The 17,734-nt window shown below is 41.4% G+C and overlaps 2 protein-coding genes across 3 annotated transcripts; both read right to left on the bottom strand.

The window, feature by feature from the left end:
* Positions 1 to 801: 801 nt before the first annotated feature.
* On the bottom strand, positions 802 to 11,907 carry tgfb5 (transforming growth factor, beta 5). The gene is made up of 7 exons (XM_074674198.1): positions 10,259 to 11,907; positions 8,967 to 9,130; positions 8,370 to 8,502; positions 8,176 to 8,286; positions 5,568 to 5,748; positions 5,107 to 5,260; positions 802 to 2,249 (listed from the first exon to the last, which is right to left on the bottom strand). Exons 1-7 carry the CDS (start codon positions 10,620 to 10,622, stop codon positions 2,091 to 2,093), a joined length of 1,266 nt encoding a protein of 421 aa, XP_074530299.1. The 5' UTR covers positions 10,623 to 11,907; the 3' UTR covers positions 802 to 2,090.
* Positions 11,908 to 12,940: 1,033 nt separating this feature from the next.
* Positions 12,941 to 17,451, bottom strand: trmt112 (tRNA methyltransferase activator subunit 11-2). Of its 2 annotated transcripts, XM_074674323.1 has the most exons (5): positions 17,375 to 17,445; positions 17,213 to 17,305; positions 16,200 to 16,301; positions 14,700 to 14,792; positions 12,941 to 13,541 (listed from the first exon to the last, which is right to left on the bottom strand). In XM_074674323.1, the coding sequence occupies exons 2-5, from the start codon at positions 17,285 to 17,287 to the stop codon at positions 13,440 to 13,442; spliced, it is 372 nt and encodes a 123-aa protein (XP_074530424.1). In that variant the 5' UTR covers positions 17,288 to 17,305; positions 17,375 to 17,445; the 3' UTR covers positions 12,941 to 13,439. The 2 variants fall into 2 exon arrangements, with proteins under 2 accessions (XP_074530424.1, XP_074530423.1); XM_074674322.1 differs by having other exon boundaries at positions 12,943 to 13,541; positions 17,213 to 17,451.
* Positions 17,452 to 17,734: the final 283 nt, after the last annotated feature.

Genomic DNA, 17,734 nt, shown 5'->3' with positions numbered 1-17,734 from the left:
AGAGTACAGTCCAGACCTGCTCTTTTTAAAGTAAAATGTCCTGAGGTAACTTTTCTCATGATCTAACTCTGTGTAATGAAAACTGACTGACTAGATGGAAAGTGTAAGTGTCACAGCTTGAAGCATAGGGCCTCTGTCCCTGCTGCTATGTTCAATGATATAAAACCTCATCTCAAAAATCAGTCTTAGTGCTGTTTGTAAACAAATGCAATTCCTTAGATGTAATTTTATACAAGAACTGGGTAGAAATGAAAGTATTACGCAGCCAAACGCTGTATATGCATAGTGTTGGGATCTCTTGGCAGGAGCATGGCTGATATATAAGACGGGAGATTCTGTTGGCTGTCAAATCTGTTATTTTGTACAGAGAGAAAAGACAGGAAGATGCTTTAACTACATGCTTTATAAAACTGAAGATCACATTGAAATCTTCAGTTCTTTTTCATATAACTCCCAAACTTTCCCACAAAAGTGTTTCTGTGTGCAAGAGGGGTGCCCTCACCTCCACCTGATGCTGTCAGCTTCGTTAATCACATTGAATTTGTCCGACTGCACAAACCTTATCTGCTCTTTTTCAAATCAACTCAGACTAAGCGTTTCACTTCAGATCATTTCCCACATCAACACAGCTGGTACTATTTAACATCCATGATGAGATGTTGTAGTGACAACTTTATATCTGTCAGACGGGACTGATTCCTATTCAAATAAAACTTTATTGTCAACAGATTTTGAAAAAACACGCACACACATGACCACGCACAAAACAACAGACATAAATCCTCAGTCTGCAGGGTCACTGAGAGTCCACTCCCCGTCACATTCAGGGAAAATTTCTCTATAAAAGCTGGGAATCATTTTTGTGCTATCACACACAACCCTGCCAGTAACACACACACACTCACACACAAAACCAGTCACAGACACACACATACACAAACCACTGGCATACCAGAGAGCCTATATTTAAAATGAGCCCTGGAGATGTTTTTTTTTATTTCCAGCTTTTAGACTTTCTATCAGGAGTGGTATATATGGAGAGAAACTGTGTGTGAGTGTGTGAGTGAGTGAGGCTGATGGTTATACACAGGTGAGACAAAAATGTAATCATGGCGTAAGAATAGCAATGAGTCAACAACTTTTTTTACAATCAGATAACAAATGGACATTGAGAAAATGAGCACAGGAGCGAGATTACCGAAGGTCTGACTCAGACCCAAATACTTACAAATTTGCTAAGGCTGCAAAATACCACCTTCCAAAGTTGTAGCCGTTCCAAATACAGCCCTATCATCCCACGTCTCATTTTCAAAGCCTCTCTTTTCTCCCTCTCTCCTCCCACCGCAAATCCCAGAACCTCGAGTGAGAGAGAGACACAGACAGAGAAAGGGAAAGAGAGACAGAGGAGATGAGGGGAGTGTTTAAATCTAGCGTTCCGTGAGTGGTCGGGTCGGTGTCTGGAAATCTTTCACATCCTGTTTACGCCGGGCAGATTTCAGCCCAGGACCGCAGAGAGCTGGCACGGCCTCAGCCTGGACACAGCCTCCCTCTCTCGCTTTTTCTATCTGCACCCTGCCGCCCTCGCCCTAAAGATCTCAGTCTGTGGAAACCTCTCCACACCACCTCCATCCTATCAACACCTCCAAGCCCTGAGCAAACACGCCCCGCTGGCTCTGCTGACCGTGGCCGCAGGAATATACGACCTCTGTGGAATCGAAAAGCCTGATAAAAGAATCCTTTTCATTCAGCCCTGATGTGGCCCAATCACACAGCACGCTCTTTGATACACACCGTGGGTTTAATACAGCCATGTTGTCATATTTACAGAGTCCTATATCAGACAGAAAGATCCAGAGATGAAGAAGGCTTTAAAGAATTGGAGCAGATCCTGATATTTGAGTCATATAGCGTAAAAATATATCATCTGAGAAGTCTGCGAAAGGTGATGAGTCTGTAAAGATTAGTGAACCAAAGATCCGTCTACCCCTGTGGTCTTTGTTTCCCTCCTGAATGAAGCAGTTCACAATTCAGGACCTTTATAATCCTCCTCCTCCTCCTCCTCTCTGGCTGCCTCACCTCCTCCCATCAACCTAGCGGCATTTGCAGGATTTGACGACCATGTTGGAGAGTTGCTCCACACGTGGTGTGCGGCCAATGAAGTACATGATGGTGAGGGGCTCCAGGTCCTGGGGGACACAACAGGGGGTGGCTGAGGCCTCTGGGTTCAGCTTGTTGTACAGGGGCAGGATCTGACCAAGGACACAGTGATAACCATGAGCGTTAACTAATACATCACTAATACACTTTATTTTTAGGCGCCCTGCATGACACTCAAGGTCACCTTACATAACAAGTGTAAAAACGAGAAAAATAGATTACATAAAAACAACCAACAGCAGAAGTGAGGATGTCGAGGTCAACCAGAAAAATCTAGTCGAAACAAATGAGTTTTAAGCTGGGATTTGAAAGTGGAGAGACAGGTAACGTCCCGGATAGTTTGACTGTGTTCGTTGCATAAAACATGTTTCCAAATTAGTAGCAGTCTCAGCATTTGGATTTTAATTTTTTAAGTTAAGTGCTATTTACAAAACCCTTGATTGACATGTGTCAGTTGGAGACAAAGACTGTATATGGAGTGGACAGCGTGGCTCCGCCATTTATCATTGTACAGTTTTGAAGCCAAAATACCCCATCACAGGCGCGGCCATTGGTAGCAGTTTGGAACCAGAGTCTGCGCAGTAGAGACAGTGAGGGATTCTGGGAGAATCTGAGTGGAGCTGGGTAACAAAAATAATGATTACTTTTTTTCTTTCAAGAGTCTAATCACTTCTTGACTCTACCTCCCAACATATTTTACAATCCCCGAAGAAAATACATGAGAATGGCAGCTGTCAATCATCATTAAACGTTACGTAAAGCCTCATTTTTAAGCTTGTATAACTAACGAAAACGAAACTTTTCAGAAAAAAGAGGATTTGGATACAAGGCAGCCAAATTATATCTTCAAATCACCACAACAATCGGACGTGAGAAACATTTCTACGAGGAGTGTTAATTTTTTAAAGTTTGACCACAGCCCATCTGGAATGGCTGGAAAGCCGGATTTTTAAACCTATACTGCAGCCAGCCACCAGGGGGGAGCAGTTTTTGTGGAGACCTCACTTCGAGCCGAGCAAGATGACGTCCATTTTTTTACAGTCTATGGTTGGAGATGACAACTTTGAAAGGCTTTAGAAGTTGTTTTTTTTCCCAATTTTAAGATCAATATATTCAGAAAATTCATAGGCTATTATTTATGTATAAAATGAAATCCAGAGTTTCAAACTCCTGCGAAGAACTTTAAATTCTGGTGCCCACCTGGGGACAACAAATTCTCAGCTGGTATTGTCTTTCCCATGTAGAAGTTTTGTTTTATACAAAAATCTCATCTTTCTTTATGCTAACTGTCAGATGTTTATCTATGAAGAGCTTTTGCTGTAGAGAAATAAAAAAAAAAGGGTCTTTTGGCAGATAACATTGATCACTTCCTGTGGCACCTACCCTCCCACAGCAGATTCAGACAAACAAAACAAAATAAGCACTCTTCTTTCTGATAGTTTGTTTTCTTTTGTGGGTCATAAAGAAGTACCCGGATTAATGAATGTCTTTTTACAACCAGTTCAAAAACCCTCAAAGGAGCTTTAAATATTGTTTCTCTACGTCATCTGTTTTATTCCCCTAAAGTTTTTCTCCTTTTGTCACTCAAATGCTCACACAGACACAACAAAAACATCCTTCGATGGAGAAACCAAGCAAACCAAATCTTGTAAAAGCCAGTGCAGCAAATCACTGATAATACTTAAAAACCTAAATATCTTCTTTTAAAGGATCTGGGGATTAAAAATAAAAGAGGAGGATCAGTCTGTGTGGCTGTAGTTCCCGTCATCAGCTACGAGACAGACGGCTCGTGTTGCACAACACTATATGTTCTGCACCAGGCTTCTGCGAGGTGACAGCCCATTTATGACGCTGGGGTTAACCGATCTTTGCTAACTATGGTGTTCAGACACCACAAACAATGCACATTAAGCTCATTTAAGGGCAAATGTCAGCCGGGTTTTTACACTGAAGTCAAGCTGGAGGTTTATTATGTCCAGACCAGATTGTTTTACAGCAGGGGGCTGAGGAGGTTGTCGCTTCTGTTTGGTCTGGTGCATCACTTTGAGGTTATTTCTATTCATGGGATTTGGCTGTTTCCATCACTCTGTTGTGTCTGTCTCTCTATCTTTCTCTTAAAAACAAGAAATGATAGTATTTGCACTAGGGATGGGTAACGAATTAGGTTCTTTTATAGGTACCTACAGAATTCTGTCAAAAGTAACGGGTACCGGTTCACGTAGAATCAAAAGGTACCATGTTTAGGTACCTAAATGCATTCTTGTGACTGTGAGGGAGTGGAAGAGTTGGCAATTTTCCAAGCTGGACATGAACACAGCATTGCAAGGTTATATTTTGAAGAATAAATATGTTAAGTTGAAAAAAAAAAAAATTAAACAAATTGATGTTTTTTACCACATAAACACAAAAAAGTACCGAAAATCAGTACTGTTGAGTACCAGCACCGATTGCCAGGTACCGAGTATCTGTACCGTATCGTTTCAAATGTGAAAGGTACCCATCCCTTATTTGCAAGCAAAAAAGGAACTGATTTCTTCCTTGTTAGTCTAACTTATGAGTATGAGTGGTTAAAAATGTTATGTTGACTCTGGTGGTCACAAAATAAACTGTTGACATTTAGAGAAAGCCACACAAAGAATAAGAATTTGGGGCTGGAGTACTTAATGCCATTGACAGAACAAGTACTTGTTATGAACTAAGACTAAACTTCCCCAAAAACTCCCTAAATCTTGCCTGACTGAAGTTGGCATGTGCTAATGTTTTGGACAAATGATTAAATCCATGTGACGGAGTGAGTATGGTAAAATTGTTTTTCCTGAAGCAAATTTAGATTTATGTGAAAAAAGTCTAGTTAGAATCAAATTAAAGAATTTGATTTTAGCATTTTAAACAGTCACACTGGGTTCACCTATCCAGCCCCGCGCTCATCTTACAGAGAGGCTCTCTCACCATGTTATAGTGGTTGTTGGCGCTCCAGAGGTACGGACAGTTTCCAGCACAGAAGTTGGCTTTGTAACCTTTAGGCTCGTGGATCCACTTCCAGTTGAGGTCTCGCCTGAAATCGATGTAGAGCGAGCGCAGGCAGCAACCCTGGTCCGAGCCACTGGGGTACAAAAATAACACACGAATAATTGTCCCACCGTGACGCTGCTCTAGGTGTGGAGCAAAGGCCAAAAGTTGGGTCATGGGAGAATGACATCAAGTCATTACTGACAGAGCAGCCATGGAAATGTAATTACTATGCAGAGCTGCCAGTGTTTCCCCCTGCAGTGAGAGGTACTCTAAATAATACACGCTCAACTCTCCAACACAGAACCAATACTGTTGGTTTAACCTCACAATAATCTGCAGAATGACCTTTTATAAAGCAACATAAACACGTGCATGCGCTGAGCTGGTTGGCAGCCTACCGGGAGCAGGTCGAGGTGTCCGTGGCAGCCGCCCTCTTCTTGCGGTTCTTCTTGGCCGGGTTGTCCACTCTGTCGCTGGGCAGCAGGGTGAGGATGAGGTGCGGCGTCTTGGTGCTAAAATCTGCCTGACCTTTGACCTGACCAGGCCTTCTGATCTGGCGGAGCTGCTCATCATCAACACCTACGAAGAGAGTGTCACAGTTCATAAACCCGGGCCCAGCAGCGAGGACTTGAAGGGTTACAAACACTTTCGCACAGTCAGCTCGAGGCAGAGTTACTTACACCTTATTTTTCTGAATAATAAGTAAAAACACAACGACAGGCAGACCCTGTTTTGCCCTCAAACTTGTGATGGAGGCATGATCAGAGCTGAGGGATTGTCTATGTAACATTTACAGGGTGCCTTACACATGTAACTCCCAAACATTTTAACTCAGAAAAGAAGAGGGCGATGAACAAACTAAACACAAAAATTTCTAACATTTAGCAGAGGATGAGATTAACTGCTGCAGCTTAAACAGGCACAATTATTGTCATCACAGTAATAGACAGTAATAAGGAGGATTAGTGTTATTCAGAAAGCAGTGATCCTGCCTTAAGCACATGTTATACATCCAACTGGATGTTGTTTTTTTGCATACATCAGATTATCTGTTTTGCTTTAGAAAGCCAGCATCATGACTATACTTGAGCCATCATCGTTAGAATCATAGTAAAAAAATGTCTCACGTTTTTAACTTATTACGGTGTCTTTGTGTTAAAAAGGTTCCTGTGATTAGCATGGAAGGAAAAATGTGCTCTGCCAAACAAATGATGTTATTCTTCTGGACATTTTTCTAATTTGTGGCTTCTTTTCATTGTGCAAAGAATAGTTTCCTCTCTTCAGGCTTATAGTCAAATGAAACAAACTGGCAGAGGAAAAGTCCTTCACCAGTGGAATCACTCACAAGTCAACACACACACAAACCATGAAGAGGGTGAAGAGAGGAGAGGGGGCTCCGTTTTTTTAAGTGTGGCAAGACAAGAAGTTTGGAAAGTTAGGATTAAATACCTTCAAATAATGACAGAGGTTCACGTTCAGCACGAACCATGTTCTCACATATTCTGCTCATGAGTTTCCTTCACGGCAGCTCAGGATTTTAAACTCTTAAGTGTTTTTCCAAAAGGCAGAAAGACAGATTATACTTTGATTATTGCTGATGACATTTTACAGTGCTTGGATAGAAATAAATACATGATACACTGCTTTCCTTAGCCAGGAATGAAGGCCTGACTGTTTATGTCTGATTTCATGTTTTTTCTTGGCCAATAGAAGCCAAAGAGCTGGAAACAAGCCGCTACTTGTCTTACATCAGTATCAAAAGTCAACATTTTTTCCATGTGGTGAAAAAAAAAGACTTGGCTCAGCTATGAGTAAATTCTGAGGAAAGTGCCGTAATTTGGAGCCCAAATGAAGAAACACAGACAGACCGACGTTTAATAGTTTCACAGTGTGTGGAGGAACAGTTTCTCCATTATTCGTGCCGGGCAGAGTCAGAGTGATTCATGAATCATTCGGAAGGCGCCTCACAGAAAAAAATCCACTTCAGGTTCACGTTTTGGGACCCGCTCCACTGATAAATCTTCTACAAGACCTTTCAAAGCTCTTTCAAGACTTTTACTACCAGCCATAAAAATAAAAGTGGCTCATCTTTTGTGGCCATTTGGTGAAAACTTCCATATCAAACCTTGTGCTCACTGAATGTCGGGCTTGCTGATTTATTTATTTATTCATGTGCTGTGGTTGGCTCGACAGCTATTTTTTTCTTGTGCAGCCTAGATACAGCTTGCGTTAAAGAGTCACCCACAAACAACCAGTAAAGTCTGAAATCATCAGTTTTAGGCCGAATCTCAAATCTTTAAAGTCTCTGTATATCTCTTTCTGTGAAATGACACAGCTCATGTCTTTCAGATCTTTTTCAAAGAGTGATCAGGTCATCAATTACAGTTCAAGATGTCACTGTGTGCACCTCTTTAAAGTAGTTTTACCAATCAGCTCAAAAATAGTTGAGGTTTAAAAGCTGTTGTATTGAGGTAAAATACAAACCTGAGCTGCTTGTCTCTGAGTGACTTAATAACAGCCTGCTCACCGTAAATAGTGCGTAAGGTGTCATCTTTCTGAGGTCATTTCTCGTAGCAAGTTACCAGAAATAAAAAACTGATGTGAATTTAAAACAGATCAAAATCTTTTTTCTTATTCTAGCATCACTGTTGGCTCAGCTTTGGCATCTTTTTTTCCCGTCTTTTCTCTGAACTTTTAGCCTCTGATTTTTGTTAGTCAGTCTGTGTTTAACAGGTTTCAAATTTAAATGTAACTCAGACATTTTAGTAACTGTTTGTTGCAGAAGTTGACAGCTGAGGACTGCATTTGGAATAGATATAAAACAGAAAAAAAAACAATTATTAACTTACTATTCTTTCTCTATTTTAGTTACAGTGAAAGTTTTTGTAAATTTATGTTTAAAAAAGGAAGAAAAAGTAGCACTGGCTGCCCTGTCGACTAACTTAGAGGCCCATTAGAGGAATGCTGCTCTGGTCATCAGCACATTAAGTGAAAACACAAACCAACCTGCAAACAGAACCTCCAGCTCCTCGCTCTTGTTAGGAACAATGTTGTTGGTTGCTGGGATAAAGGTGCAGCAGGGACAGTGGACGCCCAACTTCAGACCCAGATTGTTCTCTGCTCAGCAGGAGAGGAGACAGAGAAGTTGTGAAGATGAAGCTCACAAACGTGAAAAAAAGGTTTTGTGTTTTAAGGCTGACCTGCATCTGACATCCAGTCCTTAACAGTCTCAGTGACTTCCACAGAAATCCAGGCTCCCTTCGCTTTGGGCTGGAGGGTGCGGGAGTCAATGTAACGCTGAGTGGAGGTGCTTTCCTCATCGGGCTTTAGCAGCTGATCGCAGACACACACACACAGGAACAAGATCATGACATACACAATAGACAAAGGCTGTCAGGATAAGAGTAAGTGATGTTACTTTGACAAATCAGGGAGTTCCTGTTTCTCTGTTGAACCCAAACAAATGAACAGAACACCTTTCAGCAGGCGTAACAGGTCTGTTTTCTCTATTTCCCGGGGCTTACATTTTTCTTTGAGAGGTTTAAAAGATCGCCAATTTTCCAAAATATGAAGAAAGATTATAAAGATTTAGTGGCAGTGAAGTCTTGTTGGCCTGAAGCCTAGGAGAAAAAAAAATCCACAAATACACACAAATCACTTTTTCCTGTCATGTTGGCAGGAAAAAAAAATCTAAAAGACAAATCCTGTATAAAGATTTTTCCTCGCTGATTTTGATAGTTTTGTGGGTCTGCTGCAGTCTGTGTAACACACAGGTGTGTTGTTGTACTGTTGTTTACCTGATAAATCTCCACCCTCTGCTCGGAGGCTCGGGCCTGCGGGTTGGGAGCTCTGAAGATCCTGAACTCAGCTTTGACCAGGGTGCTGTTGGTCAGGTCCACACTGCTGACGTCAAAGTGGACCACTCTGTAGTGAGGGTTGGGGGTTGTTGGCTGAACTGCGTCTGGATGTGGAAAAACTCCAAAGCATGACTAATGATCCAACAACAACTTGTGTTGTATTTATACTACTGGATAAAACAGTGCTGTGATGCATTGTCTCACACATAATTACAGCTAATGAGAGCCTCCAGACTTAATGATAGGTTTGGGAGCAGTGAGTGACTGTGTCTGGTCTCATGTTTAATGTATGGGGTTTTACGGCATTAAACATCACCTCCCAACCAGACAGTTGTGTAATTATGTTACCAGGAAGTACCCAGGGCATTAAACTTAAAAACTCATAAATAAGCTCCATCAACACATGCTTTGTGTTTCAGTAGCTGCCTGTGACAACCTACTGCTGGCAGTGTGCCTTCAAAAAGCTACTGTGAGGGCAACAGAAAGCTGAGTGCACTGCCTCACGGTCTGCAGGAGCTGTGGAGTGGGCAGAGCATTCGCAGGGGCAGAAATTGATCAGTGCTAGTTCCCACATAGTGTAATTTGTTTTTAAAGAGCTATGAAGAATATATCTTTTTCGTTACAACAATTATAGAAATTCTATAGACGCATATTGAAAAGTTTCTATTACTCTTCTCTGCTTCAGAGGATGACAGGTCGACATCATCACTTCAAACCTTACAAAGCATTAAGCATAAGCAGCAGACCTAACTGCAAAGTCTGTAAACATGAGTTAGAGTTAAAACCACACACACACACACACACACACACACACACACACACACACACACACACACACACACACACACACACACACACACGCACACGCACACGCAAAGGAGCCCTTTGCTGCAGCGGATCAGTACTAACTACTGAGGATGGACTCCTTTACAACACTTGAGGGACGTTTTGAAGATCTGACACTAACCTGCAAAAATGATTCACACATGATACTAACAGGAGCTGCATTGGACTGGTGAAGCTGAAACCTAAACCAACAATTTGATACACTTAAGTTAAATTTATTAAAAAGGCAGTTGTTAATATTTATTGCAGAGTTTTAGAAAGATTAATAGAGTTTAAGACAAACAATGACAGCGCTGTATCACTGTGATAATTTTCTCTTTTTGACCCCTTGGATCGGACCCCGGACCACACATTGAGAACCCCCTCTGCCTCTTTCACAGACTCACTTGTGTCAGTGCGAGGGGGCAGCATGTCAATCCTCTGCACCTCCTTGGCATAATAATCCTCCTCGCTGCTCTCGCGCTCACACGCAGACTCTGCAAGACGCGCGCGCTCCTTCTGCAGCTCCCGCGTGCTGTTGTAGAGCAGCATGACCTCCGGGGGAACCGGGCTCGGCTGCGGGTCCTCGTCGTCCTCGTCCGGCGGGCTGCGGATGCGAAGCTTGCTGAGGATCTGCCCGCGGACCGCCTCGATGCGCCGGGACTTCTGCTTGTCCAGGTTGATAGACTGACACGTGTTGATCCCCTCCACCAGCAGCACACCGGAGAACCGGAGGAGGAAGAGCAGCAGCGCGAGGCGGAGGAGCAACATTGTCCGGTTGAAGGGTGCAAGAGGGACGGAGATGCTTTCTGAACCACCAGGGTAGCACTCAGCGTGGTGGACCAAAACCAAAGCCCACTCTCAGTTTACGTAAAGTGGTTTAATATTTCAAACTGACGATTAAAACGAAGTCTCCAGGATGTTCTTTATCATAATAAAAAAGCCAAATAATTATTATCGACTCCGAACAGGCTATTTTAGGTCAAAACCACTCAGTGGAAAAGCTAAACCACATCTGCTGACTGCATCTAATCTTTTAAAGAAGTTATATAATGCTACTCAAACACGCGCCTGCATATTTCAACACCAGGCACAAAGACGCATTGTCGTTTTATCCAAGGAGTGTAAATATAACTTATTAAATCTTAATGCAATACTTTTTCTTTTTTTTAAAAAAAGGCGAGGAACTTATGCTCAAACTCCACGGAAAAAAAGCTCAAATGTCTTCTGTCGTGATTTTCTGCCCAAACTCCAGTCTCGTGCGCTCAAAAGCTGCAGCGATGCCCCGTGCCAGTGCGCGCGTGCTTTTCGCGTATGAGGTAAAGATATTAAGCTATAGTCCAACCGACGAGTTTTATCCGTCTCCGTCTTCCTTCGTCCATCCTCGGATAATTGATCAGCTTCATGAGAAACAGTCATCACAGGAGCTCAGCCCATGTCGTAAAATCCCCAAAGAAAAACCTGAGCTACTCTCCTCATCTGAAGCAGCCCAGCTCCCGAACTTCTGCCTCCAAAAGCCCCATCTGTGAGGCGAAAACCTGGCCCATACCCGCTTTCAGAAAGTAAAGTCACTGTTTTAAAAAAAATGCCCAATGAGGTCTTCTCATTCCGTGTTATATGTAAACAGAAAGCAGTCTGCGCTAAAATGTAGGAAAAACTGTTGATTTATGTTGGGAAAACCATGGTGGGCCTGATCCCCCTCATATAAACATCAAAACACGGAAAAAAGTCAGACGTCATAAAAAGACATGACGCAGAAAAATATGTGAAAGAAGCCCTTGTGCTGGGAAATAAAAAGGAGAATTTACTCCAAATTACAGTTCCTGGGTCTAAATGAGCTTCAGTCTGGTAAGTGTTGGTCTGAAAGCTTTGCTGAAAACACTGAGAGCTGCTGCTGCATGATGAGACTCCATTATTCTGCAGGTCCTCTGTGAGAACAGCAGACACACAGCGAGGTGGAGGATGGAGGGAGGGACTGGATGTGAGAGGTTGGTGGTAGTGGTGGTGGTGGGGCGGGTTGCCACCAAAGTAAAGGGAGTGTGTGATTATGTAGGCAAAAGCCATCTTCTCTCGCCAGAGCAGGCAGGCGGGCGCACACACACACACACACACACACACACACACACACACACACACACACACACACACACACACACACACACACACACACACACACACACACACACACACTTTGCAATTTCTGCTCACCACAAAAATGCTTGCACCGCCCTCCCCGTGCAGGTAAACATCCCGATGACTTATCAGGCTTAGAGAAATAGACATCCTGTAAAATGCAGTTTATTGCTTTCTTGATAAATAAGTCTCACCTCAGTTCACTGATGTCTGAAAAAAATGTGACACAAACTTCAAGTTAACAGTGGAGAGAGACAGTTTTCATCCTCATATATTTAACATCTTTTTTAATGATTTTTTTTCCAAGGAGGGGAATCAGAATTGTGTTTCCTTCTTTCTAAAATACAGCTGTACAAAGGATGTCGATAAAATTTTTAATGGAGGTTTATTCATTTTGATAGTTTAAGGCTTATCCTAATTTCACTAAATCACGTCACAGCCCATCCCTTTTTATCTTTATCTTTTCCAGCTTTCAATCCAGGCTCTTTTCTTTCTTCTCTGCTCCTCTTAGGTCTCATTGTTAATTACAGCTCAGGACTTGGAGAGGACTGTTAATCTGTCAGGGGTGGCTTTTATTGCTGCTCTGCTGCCATCCCATTATACCGTTATTATAGTTGCGGGTGCAGGCCTGTAATTGCTCTAAGTAGAAGGGAAAGGTAAAAGAGACTGAGGCTGCCTCGAGGCTTCTGGTCAGGGCAACCCCCCCATCCCCTTTCTCCTTCTCCATCGTCTGTCCTGGCAAGGTTTCTAAAAGTGATAACAACGGCTGTGAAAAAAACAGGCTCCTGTTCCAACTTGAGCAGCTGCTGCAGCGTCTCAGACAGCCTGAGACGGATGGGACACGTTTAATTTGTCTCTGTGTGAGTTTGACTCTTTTGTAAAGACAACACACACACCATCTCGGATCACAGCACGCCGCCAGAGTGTGGTGGTGTGTGTGTGTGTGTGTGCTATGATGGATGGCATAAAAGAGAGAGAAAAAAAGAGAGACTTCCTCAAAAACAACTTCTAGCCTGCCTGCTTTTTTTCTGCCTCTGTTCCTCAAAGCCAAATATAGACAAGCCACTGCCACGTCATCTGGCCCTCAGCATTTTCTTAAACCCTGAGAGAGGGCGAGATGGGGTTCAGAGCTCCGTCACTCACCCATGCAGCTTTTGCATGTCTGTAATATAAGTCAACCCATGTTTTCCGCAAAAGCCAAAAAGAAATTTTGCCTGTCATGAAAATCAGGACAGTTTTATTGAAAAAAAAAAAACAGAGCACAAACAGTTACAAAAATAAATACAGATAAAACCACCAGGGGTTAGTTAGTCTTAGGAACTTTTCCATCTGTTATTCTTTAAATCTTTTTCCACCACATCAACGTCAAAACGGTGAGTCCGGCCTCTCTCTGAGTACAGTTTCATCTGAGGGACAGTTTAGGAGGAAGAGTGTGTGTGTGTGGTGGCGATCTGCCTACACCTCGTCCTCATTCAGCAGCATGTTGGGGATGCCCCGGGTGATGGGGAACTCTCGTCCTGACTCGGGACACTGCAGACAGCCCTCTATCACCTCCACCTGCAGCACAAACACACAACATGAGAGAAGAAGTATGAGGTCACCACAAGATGTCATTGTCAAGCAAAACAAATGATGTTTTAATGTGCCAAAAGTTAGAACAGAAAAGGACTTCAGCACTGCCATACTTGTGGTTAGAGTGGTTTGGCATCATCGGAGAAAAACTTTCAGTGCAAAATTTCTGAGAGGTTCTGTCAGCGTGGACTGAGTGAATGACACAGGACTGGCTAATGGCTCATGATTTATGCAGTTGTTCTTTATTTACCCTCAACATCCTTCACCCCCCTGAACTTTAGTAACTGATGCTGATCCAGCACAAAGTGGTTTTTTGTCTGCACATCGATACTCAACCAGAGAGTTTTTTTCCAAGTTTTGAAACAAACTTAAATCTGCACAGATGTCTCAAACAACCCCAGAGTAAAACAGGTGAACAGGGGGAAGAGTGTAGGGGGTCAACATGATTTAACCCCTGGAGGTATTTTCTTTGAATAAAATCTTTAACTGTCTTCAAATCAAAGTATTTAAGCTCCTGTTTGATTCTCATAAAAAGATGAAGCAATTTAAGTGGCATTTCAAAAAAGAGACACTGCAGCAACTTAGTTCATGAAAGCTTTGTCAGTAACTGCTGTTGCTGGTAACAGAAACAGGAAGTTTTTCTTTCTTAAAGAGTAAATATTGTGAGATGTTTTGGGTTTATTCAATAGTTATATTTAAGTGATACAAACACAGATATCCCATAATTATCATGATGACTCAATGTGTGAACCAAAGAACATGAAACACAGCTGTATACACGTGGTTTAGAAAATCAGGATGGCAACAATACACTCGTAGCTTTCTGTTGACATTTGATCAGGCTGGTAAGGTTTGGTTTGGTTTTGTGACTATTCATTAAACCAATCTTATCCCCTGTGTTTCAGTCTGTTCATTCAAGACACAACATGGTTGAGTATACCTCCAAAGACTTTACAAACTCTATAAACACTTTAAAGCTAAAAAAAAAGTCAAATGCAAAGGAAAAAAGCATTAATTAAAAAAATGATGTTTGTTGCAGCCCTTACCAACAACTTATTATACCCCAATATAACTTCCTCATAAAGTAGAAATTGCTAAAAGAGACTTAAAAAGTCTACACGGTTGTGAGTAGTTCCTCCTTACCTCTAACAGCACTCTGTGCACCTTCTTTAAGAACTCTTCGTCTTTCTCGTACTCTGGTATCAGCTCGCCAGGAAGGTCCTGCCGTTGTCCCAGCTAAAGAAGAAAAAGAGATTGTACATTTCAGCCTGGACTAATGTAAAATCTTGAGAGGATGTTGCAGAGAAAGAGACCAAAGTGGACACTTTGTGCCTTTGAACACTGAAGATACAATATGTGACTCACAGCAGCACCAAACTAGCTGAAAAAAAAGCTCTCTGAAAAGACCTGTTTCATGGGATTGGGAAAACAATGATGCTACCCCTTTCCTCTATTCCTGATGACGTGTTTACAATAAGTAAGGAAAAGGACTTGCTTCACTTTGAATTCTTCAAAAGTACATTTAGGGGTCCTCACTTTATTGTCAAGTTCATGTAAAAAATACAAGAATCGTTTTCAAATTTGGTCATTTGAACCAGTGACCCCCAGGTGCAATGCTGGTGATGTCCAGTGTCCGCGGATGTTTCCTCTGTATTCCTTTCAGTCGCCATCTGTAGCAGCTCTTCTTCTGTGTACCCCGGTTCATACAGGTATCCTTTTGGTTCCAAAGTGAATGGAACTTCATCGTCACTGTCATAGTCACTCATTTTGAATTTCCTACGCTGCCTCACAATCCTTAGAGTACAAACAAAAGAATTACGATACTTGATCAAACTTACACAAGGCTACAACCGGTGCCCGAAGCATAGCTTGTTTACATTCCCTTCAGCTGAAAGGAGGAGTGGGGACGGAGCGCACTAGCGCTGCGCAGAAGGACACATGACCAGCTAGTTAGGTCCGGATAAATGTTTATATTTCCGAAGACTTAATGCACTCAAAAAATATTTTATGTAGCGTACTCTTAAACTGTGGTATTACTTTTTGATTTTAGTTCTTGTAGGCAGAGAAAATAGCCTTTGAATTTGGTACGGTCTCTCCCTGTTAGCGCCCATTTCCTCGTCACCATCGATTAAAGTTTGTGTCTTACTGAGGGAGAAGAGACAACTTTCTACTGTATCTAATGTCCTTAGTGGTCACATAGAGCTCATACAACCCCACTTCAAAAAAAACTGAACTATCCCTTCAATATCCTCTAATGTGCTTCAATCAAAGATCTCGTCCCCAGATTTTTCTCAAATGTCCATCATGCTTTTGTCAATAATTTGACTGAAACCTGAAATAATCATGAAATCCTCTGCAAGTAAATTATGTTACACAGGAACAATAGTTGGTTCACCTTTTGACCAGAGTAACCTCTGAATAGTTTATGACTTTTTCCCCAACGGTCATTATTGAGGAAAAAGGTGTCCTTCTGTTTGTTGAGCTGAACTTTAATTTTTGTTACGGTACTCTTAGAAGGGTTGGAGAAGATTTTTTCTTGAAAGTCTCTGATTGTCTTTTTCTCAAGTCTCACCAAGGAGTTTCTATCAAAAAAATCTTATCTCTAAAGTGAGACATTTAGAGATTCAGGATCTGCCAACTCACCTCCTCAGCAGCCTGGACGAGAGCACTCCACTCCATTTTGGGGATCATCCGGCAAACAAACTGAGGATTAAACTCCACCTCATTCATCTTCACCTCAGTGGCCTGCACAAAGAAAATATGAAAAATTTAATCAATGCTGACCTTAAGCTTCCTTTAACAACAGTGAATATTTCTGCTGTGTTTCAGAGCACATTTTGGAGAAGAAATCAACATTTCCAAGAAAGCTACTTTTCATGTCTTACTTGAGCTGTTTAATTTACACAAGTTATACTGTACAAGCCAGCAACTGCACCATCAGTAAACACATTTTTTATGTTAGTGGTCACTTTATAATCTCGTTGTACATGTGACAATGACAAATAAAGATCTATCTAATTAGTGCATAATGAAAATTACAGATTAGAATTGATGAGAGGGAGAATTTACTGAATCATGTAGTCGGTAGGTTGTATGACCTTAACAAAAGTACTGACATCAAACTTAAAAGTAACTGGACAACACTGTACATATTATTCTTTGTAACTTGATCACATTGTGTCCTTTAAGTGGACTTTTCAGCTGAAGGATATGACATAATTTCTTTAAAGAGGTAATGTACAAGGCTCAGATACAACAAACTTACAACACTCGGCATATTTTTCGAGTAAAATACAGGCTGTGAGGAAAATATGTTGACTGCTACTTATCTCAGATAAATGTTAATATGAAAAGGTCATCGAAAGAGAAGTAAACTCAACCCAAGTTAAACAAAACTTTTGGTTCAAACCTTGTTTTGTTCACCCTTGATATGTTGTTCCTTTCAGACTCATACCAACATTCAGGCTTTTCTTACTTACTCTAAATAAACAGTTTTGACGTTCAAATACTGAGGTGAGAAAACGTTTATCTTAAACAAAAATGAGCGGACGTTAGGTATTAATCCACTCTTTGATTACGGTAGTAATAACGTTATAAAATGAGTGCCTGATGTTTTTGAATTATACTGAGAGCAGTTAGCAGTGATGCTAGTTTACCTTGATGATCAGCGGATATCCTTTAGTTACTCCCTTCACGTGAGATGTCAACATATTGTGAGTGAGCAGCTTCATATTTAAAGAAACGATTCACTGTAGAAAAAAAAAATCTTTTTTGTTTTGTATCTAAACACAGATGCAATATATATTCCTCTAACTCACATTAGGCGTTTACATGTGGACCGGAAGAGCTACTGTTGCGTCGCTAGAGATTCCCCCGAAGATTTCCTTCCGCGAGAGATCGGTTCCTTTTTGCTTTAGCGCTCATTATGTAAAAAAAAAAAAAAAAAAAAAAAAAAAAAAACAATAATGAATTTTATTCATTTAACGCTTTTAAAAGACAGTGTTGCATTAGTGCTTTACAAAAAAAGAACAGTTAACAGTAACAAATGAGAAACGTTAGGTGGGGCGGAAGAAAATACAACAATATATAAAAGGCTGAAACCACCCAATATAATAAAGGAAACCATTCTGACAATAAAACAATAAAAGATTAAGTATTTAAGATCCTGCCTATGACAC

The sequence above is a fragment of the Halichoeres trimaculatus genome, unplaced genomic scaffold (assembly GCF_033239565.1).
Source record: "Halichoeres trimaculatus isolate MK-OKI-2021-1 unplaced genomic scaffold, fHalTri1.1 fHalTri1_scaffold_7, whole genome shotgun sequence".
Classification (NCBI taxonomy): Eukaryota; Metazoa; Chordata; class Actinopteri; order Labriformes; family Labridae; genus Halichoeres; species Halichoeres trimaculatus.
Note: the sequence above shows the minus strand (reverse complement) of the source record. Positions and strands in the feature narration are given on the sequence as shown.

Coding starts and splice junctions, on each gene's coding strand:
- tgfb5 (XM_074674198.1), bottom strand. CDS start 10,622: ATGTTGCTCCTCCGCCTCGCGCTGCTGCTCTTCCTCCTCCGGTTCTCC. Junction 8,503..8,966: donor AGAGGGTGGAGATTTATCAG/GTAAACAACAGT, acceptor GTCTGCGATCAG/CTGCTAAAGCCCGATGAGGA. Junction 5,261..5,567: donor GACACCTCGACCTGCTCCCG/GTAGGCTGCCAA, acceptor TTTGTACCCCAG/TGGCTCGGACCAGGGTTGCT.
- trmt112 (XM_074674322.1), bottom strand. CDS start 17,287: ATGAAGCTGCTCACTCACAATATGTTGACATCTCACGTGAAGGGAGTA. Junction 14,793..16,199: donor TCGTCCAGGCTGCTGAGGAG/GTGAGTTGGCAG, acceptor TTTCTTCTTTAG/CTGGGACAACGGCAGGACCT. Junction 13,542..14,699: donor TGCACAGAGTGCTGTTAGAG/GTAAGGAGGAAC, acceptor TTTGTGCTGCAG/GTGGAGGTGATAGAGGGCTG.